This window comes from Pleurodeles waltl, chromosome 4_1 (assembly GCF_031143425.1).
Source record: "Pleurodeles waltl isolate 20211129_DDA chromosome 4_1, aPleWal1.hap1.20221129, whole genome shotgun sequence".
NCBI classification, from domain to species: domain Eukaryota; kingdom Metazoa; phylum Chordata; class Amphibia; order Caudata; family Salamandridae; genus Pleurodeles; species Pleurodeles waltl.
The window spans coordinates 396,118,932-396,125,940 of record NC_090442.1 but is presented as its reverse complement, the minus strand read 5'-3'; the positions used below and the strand labels follow the sequence as shown (position 1 = coordinate 396,125,940).

General features: G+C 46.3%; 1 protein-coding gene across 8 annotated transcripts in view; it reads right to left on the bottom strand.

Moving 5' to 3' along the window:
* Positions 1 to 1,003: 1,003 nt before the first annotated feature.
* LOC138287785 (uncharacterized) overlaps positions 1,004 to 7,009 on the bottom strand; it is a 50,212-nt gene continuing 44,206 nt past the window's right edge. For 3 of the 8 annotated variants that reach the window (XM_069228610.1, XM_069228614.1, XM_069228611.1), the window contains exon 5: positions 1,004 to 4,688. In XM_069228610.1, the coding sequence (XP_069084711.1) occupies positions 4,620 to 4,688 (69 nt within the window). In that variant the 3' untranslated portion in view covers positions 1,004 to 4,619. Of the gene's footprint in view, positions 4,689 to 5,029; positions 5,510 to 7,009 lie in introns of all 8 variants that reach the window. The other 5 variants (XR_011202280.1, XR_011202281.1, XR_011202279.1 and 2 more) reach the window with 4 other exon arrangements.

Here is a 7,009-nt window from a genome sequence, read left to right as displayed (position 1 = left end):
CAAGAGTAAGTAAGAAATACATTTTACCTTTACTGTTTATGCTGAAATATCTCTCCATTCTAACTTTGGTGGCATCTATATGAGGATATCAAGATTGCCACAGTTTATAGCAGGAGGAGAATCAATTTAGCAGGTGTTTACTTGGGGTGTCTGGAATTCCACAGTCCTTTTTTACATGAAGAACTTGGCCTAGGTTTCATAGAAGACTGTATTAAGCTTGCACCATTGTTACTGTGAATCTCAGTCTGGGGCAATATGCACACCACATTTAATAGGGAGGTGATTTCTGTCTGTCTGTCATGTGATCTGGGTCACAAAATCCCCTGCCGATAGGTTGGTGAAGACCGGTGCTGTTTTCATATCCGCATTTGTTGAATTAAGGGGAGGCTGGATGGGTTAAAGAAATGTTTTTGAGACTAGCATCTGCAGCTAGAGAGGCAAGGGAACTCCAAAACTCCTCCCAGATAACTTTTATATTATTCAAGACATGCCAGGGTATTGAACCTTATCTTTATGAAGTAGGTAATGTATGAGAGGTCACTTTTGACTAGGTTCAGGTCGGCTCAATTAGGTGCAAACTCTGCTTTCCCCAAGGCCAGTTTGACACTAAGGCCCTCATTATAACATTGGCGGTATAAACCGCCTACCGCCGGGACGGCGGCGCCAAAAGACCGTAGCTGCGGCTACCAGCCGTCCTCCATATTATGACTGTTAGAAATGGGGTTTCTAGTTGGCAGTCGGTTTGCACCCTGTCCAAGTAGGGACCCTCACTCTAGTCAGGATAACGGAGATACCTGCTCAGATAACCCCTGCTCACCCCCTTGGTAGCTTGGCACGAGCAGTCAGGCTTATCTCAGAAGCAATGTGTAAAGCATTTGCACATAACACATAGTAATAAATGAAAACACTACAAAAGGACACCACACCAGTTTTAGAAAAATAGCTAATATTTATCTATATAAAACAAGACCAAATACGATAAAAAATCCAACATACAGTAATAAAAATATGAATGCTGCCAGAGGTACTTAATACAGTTCCTTGAAGTCGATAACTTCACCTGGGGCTATCACGGCTTTGTGAACAACAAAACCAAAAGTTCAGGCTGGCCTCGGTGTCGCGGGCCAGCTGCGGTGTCGGGAAGACCCACAAACAGTACCTTGGATTCGCACGCCGTCGTGATCCTCACGGTGAGCTCCGGAGAGCGGCGTCGGGCCCTTGAAGTCACGCACCTCGGGGATTGAACTCCGGGCTGATGAAATCAGGTGCGCTGGCGGGGATGGCGTCGGGGCTGTGGTGCGAAGCGGGACAATGCAACGTGCGGTGCCCACAGGTCACGGTGCAGGCAACGGTTCGGTGATGGCGTCCAGCGGCGTCGGTGAGACCAGGGCTGCGGTGTGGAGTGGGGAGGTGCAATGTGCGGTGTCCACAGGACACGGTGCAGGCACGGCGTCGTCGTTGTGGAAGCGCTGTCGTCTGTAGGCCCAAGCCAGCGGTGCGGGACGGAACGGTGCTTCGTGACCTTCACGAGCGGTGTCCACAGGCCACAGTGCAGGCAAGGATGCCTGGTGACGACACTGGAGCCGATGGTGCTGGCGTCGGTGGACCGGGCTGCGGCGTGGGACGGGACGGTGCTTCGTGCTCCTCACGAGCGGTGTCCACAGGCCACGGTGCAGGCAGCGGCGCCGGTGTCAGCAGGAGCGACGTCGTCGGGGATGCCCAGGCTGCAGTATTAGAAGGTGACGCCGGAGTGCGGGCCAACAGGTCGCGGTGCGAGCAGCGGCTCGGTGAAGTCGTCTGATGACAGCGTCGGTGATACCTGGGTCGCGGTGCGAAGCGGCGTCGTTGGTGGAATTGCAGTGGTTTCTCCTCTTGGACAGCACAAAACACACAGTTCCCAGTGCTGCAGGTCGAAGAAACTGAAGTCTTTGGTGTCCCTGAGACTTCAAACATGAGGCAAGCTCTACTCCAAGCCCTTGGAGACTTTTCTCAAGCGGGACACACAGCAAAGTTCACCCTTTGCACTCTTTTCAGGCAGAAGGAGCAACTGCAGGCAAGTCCAGCAAAGCAACACAGCAAAGGGACAGTACACCTCCTTCAGCTCTTCTCCTGGGCAGAGGTTCCTCTTGATTCCCGAAAGATTCTAAAAGTCTTGGGTTTTGGGTCTGCTTCTTATACCCAGTTCTGCCTTTGAAGTTTGCAAACTTCAAAGCAAAGTCTCAAGTGTTTGCAAGATCCTTCCTTGTCCAGGCCAGGCCCCAGACACTCACCAGGGGGTCAGAGACGGCATTGTGTGAGGGCAGGCACAGTCCTTTCAGGTGTGAGTGACCACTCCTCCCCTCCAGCACAGATGGCTAATCAAGACATGCAGGCTACACCCCAGCCCCCTTTGTGTCACTGTCTAGAGGAGAGGTGTAAACAGCCCAACTGTCAAACTGACCCAGACAGGGAATCCACAAACAGGCAGAGTCACAGAATGGATTAAGCAAGAAAATGCCTACTTTCTAAAAGTGGCATTTTCAAACGGACAATCTTAAAATCAACTTTACTAAAAGATGTATTTTTAAATTGTGAGCTCAGAGACCCCATACTCCACATGTCCGTCCGCTCCCAAAGGGAATCTACACTTTAATTAGATTTAAAGGTAGCCACCATGTTAACCTATGAGAGGGACAGGCCTTGCAACAGTGAAAAACGAATTTAGCAATATTTCACTGTCAGGACATATAAAACACATTACTATATGTCCTACCTTAACCATACACTGCACCCTGCCCTTGGGGCTACCTAGGACCTACCTTAGGGGTGTCTGACATGTAGGAAAAGGGAAGGTTTAGGCCTGGTAAGTGGGTACACTTGCCGAGTCAAATTTACAGTTAAAACTGCACACACAGACACTGAAGTAGCAGGTCTAAGACATGATTACAGAGCTACTTATATGGGTGGCACAACCAGTGCTTCAGGCCCACTAGTAGCATTTGATTTACAGGCCCATGGCACATCTAGTGCACTTTACTAGGGACTTACCAGTAAATCAAATATGCCAATTATGGATAAACCAATCCACAGTACAATTTATATGGGGAGCACTTGCACTTTAGCACTGGTTAGCAGTGGTAAAGTGCGCAGAGACAATAAACCAGCAAAAACAGAGTCCAATACCAGGAGGTCAGAAGGCAAAAAGACAGGGGAGACACGCCAAAAAGCTGCCAGGTCTAACAATGACCACAGCCGGATTTCCGCCAGAAGGATGGGATTCCCTGCCACTGATAGTGCCTATCACCATGGTTTTCGTGCCACGAAAACCATGGTTTTAGGCGGGGTCATAATCACACAGGCGGCCGTTACCGCTGTGGCGGTCGGTGTGGTACATTGTTGGTTTGGCTTCAGCCAAACCGCCAATGTCATAATATGGAGGAAAGTACCGCCAGCCTGTTGGGTACTTTCCTCCATATTACCACCAACCCCCTAAATTTATTCTGGTGTGCCCCTGTGATAAAACTCTTCCCTACAAACTTTAATGCACTTTACTCCCTTTTGTTAATATTATGAACATTTTAGACGTAGATATTTATTACCTCTTAAAGTTTTACGGTTCTGGCACTGTAGGCTGCTTTTTATCATCCTTGTGTGGTTGCCAACCCTACCGTGGGTCTGGTGTTGGGGCCCTTTTAAAAATTGCATTATGTTGGCGTACTTTTGTAAACTTTTAGCTTATGTCAAATGGATTTTATTGTTTTTAACATATGTATGTTTTGTTCTGCTCTTTTATGATTATTCTTAATAATCAAATAAATATGATGATGATGAAAAGGAAGGAGGTCTGTGGCATGTTTCAGACTAAAGGGATTTGACCTGTATATACACACCGACAACTGGAAAAAATAGTACTCCTTTATGATAAACCTATAAAAGCATATATAGTATGCAGCAAATATGATTAGATTATATCAGTTGAGCGAATGCCAAATTGTTGGTTTAATTTAACTACCATCCTTAATGACTAATGACTTTTCCACACAAACACACTAGATAATCATACACTTAAGAATATCCAAAATGCTGATCTACTGAAGATTAAAAATTAATGTCAAGATGTCACTTTTAATAATTTAGTCTTAGTGTTGAAAAGTTATTCATCTTTGTTACAGTTGTTAAACAAATCTAACACAATAATTAGTGTTTACTCAAAATCGTTTTAAGCACCACCACTTCCGTACAATTGGATGCTCTTTTAAAAGCCTGTAAAGAAGTTATACTGACATATTGACAAGCATACTAACAAGCAATAACAACATAAATTGTCTTCCAGTCTATAACAATTACAAAATTTATAGAAACAAGTTTGGTAAAAGAAAATTGTGCTTTGAGATACATTTGCATCATTAGGAACCGGCTTGGGTCCAATAACTAACAATTACTTTTCAATAATCATTCTTTATTGAGAAGTAAGGTCTTTGTGATAGGGTTTCCACGGAGGGTACAATGTTATAAGGGTCCTATTACACACTCAGGCCAGTCAGGGAGGTGGTAAACCTATTTATTCTGTTCATTTCACAGGGTTTCCTTAAATCAAAATAAAGGCCAGTGGTCTGCTCATTCTGTAGTCCTTCTTTGGTTTAGTCCTTTTCCCATATTTGTCGTCTTCTCTTCCAGCATCTTCTCATGCCCTCGGAACTGTTCATCACCTGGGGTTCATGGGGGAAAAAAACAAAGGCTAGAGTCAGGTAATTGGCCTTTTCTATTCTTTTATGCATGCCAAGAGGGGGGTTGTGTGAGGGGGGTTCTTTGTGCGCCAAAAATGTAGGCAGTCAAGAGCCTTGTTCACTGGTTCTCTTTGAATCAAGCAAACCGTATTCATCCCAAAATGTCACCTTTGTGGCAAAGGGGGTCCCCGTGAGTTAGTGTGGTCGCAAGCGAGGTAGGACTTAAGTGGCTATTCAGGCATTTCCCTTGTTCCCCACACCTTCCCCCTTCCCTCCTCTGCCCTTTTGATTGTGCAAATCCAACCACATAAGCGGTTTCATACCTGAAAAAGCCACGTCCCTCCAGGGACGTGGTAGGCCTCTTTGCTTCTCCCCGGGTTAGCCCCATCTGTCACGGTGTTCTCCCTCCGCTACTTCTCCGAGGCAGCTCCGCAGTCTGGTCTGCCAACGGAACACTCCCCTTGCAGTCCGGCGGCTCCTCGACTCCTCCTTCTCCCCGGCGTGTCAGTCCTCGAGCTCCCGGACCGGCATCCTATTCCTCCTGTTGTTTCTCTTCTAGCTCCTTTTTCTCCTCCCTCACGTCGGTACGCTTCCCTATCCGTACGGACGTAACTCTTGTGATTGTCCGCCTGGGGCACTGGACAGACAGTTTGGGGGCTCTCCAGCCCGTTTCCTTCCATAACAGGAGTCTCCTCCCTGTTACATTTGCTCTTCCCCGGGAGTGGCTGATTCAGGCATGAGTCCATGGGTTACCTCAAGAGGAAATCTGCGTTGGTCTGTCCAGTACCAGGTGCATGTCGCACCTGAAAGAAAAGAGGTTGGAAGGATAAAAAACATCTTATCCCTCTCAGGTTGGTATCTTTATGGCATGCTAACCAGGTCTATGGGGGCATGATCTGTAAGTAACGTGAATGAGTGTCCAAGTAGATAGTACTGTAAGGCTTCAATAGTTGATTTTATGGCCAAGCACTCTTTTTACAGGGTTGGATTGTGTTTTTCCTGAGGTAGTAGTTTTCTACTGATATATACTATGGGGTGTGATGGCCCTTATTCATCGTCCTGGGAAAGGACGGCACCTAATCCTTGATCAGAGGCATCTGTCTGTAGTATCAATGGTTTCTCAAAGTCAGGACACTGCTGTATGGGATTGGTGGCCAATAACTCTGAGTTTTTGATAGCTGTTATATTGTTGGCCGGTTAGTCCTGCAATCTCGTTTGGTTGGTTTGTTGCTAGCAGGTTGGTTAGTCAGGCTGCGTGGGTAGAATAATGTGGAATAAACCGTCTATAGTATCCCACCATTCCTAAGAAGGAAAGTATGTTGTGTTTTGTTTTGGGAGGTGGCATCACTCTAATTACCTCAGCTTTATCCAATCGGGGTCGTATACTGCCCTTCTCTATAACATACCCCAGATAGTTAATAGAACTCTGGGCAATGTTACATTTTTCCGGGTTAGCCGTAAGCCCAGCATCCTTTAGTGATTGTAAAATTGCTGACAATTGCTCTAGGTGGTGTTCCCAAGTACGACTGTAGATGACAATGTCATTGAGGTAGGCCGCTGCGTACTCCCGATGGGGCTTTAATATGGTATCTATGAGGAGCGGAAAAGTGACTGGGGCCCCCCGTAACCCAAAAGGCAATACCGTGAAATGATGAAGTCCTGAAGGGGTAGAAAATGTTGTTTTCTCTTTGTCCGCGGGATTCAGGGGGATTTGCCAATAACCCTTTGTGAGATCTAAGGTAGAGAGATATTTTGCGTGGCCTAATTGTTCAATTAGCTCATCTACACAGGGCATTGGATAGGTGTCAATCCTGGATATAACATTTAGTTGGTGAAAGTCTAAAAAGAACCGAATAGACCCGTTTGATTTTGGTACTAAGACTACCTGGGAACACCAGGGACTATTTGATGGTTCTATTATGCCTGCTTTCAACATTTCCTGCATCTCTTTTTCCACAACCTGTTTTCCGGCCTCCAGGATACAATATGGTTTTAGGCAAATAATTCTCCCTTCCTCAGTTTTGACGTTATGTTGGATTCATGATGTTCTCCCTGCGGTCTTTGAGAAGACCCCCTTATGTCCTGTGATAAGATTTATTACCCGGGTTCTCTGTTTCTCTGACAGATCTGGGCCTACTGGGGGTGGGATGTCGCCCATATCTCCAGGATGGGGAAGCAGAGTTATTTCTAAGGGCTTGGTCTTATTTATGAGGAGGACTGAGCTATCCTTTGTTGGTAGGGATTTCTCTATCTTCCCAGGCTTTAAGGAGGTTAATTTGATAGATCTGACTTTTCCTGGGGTT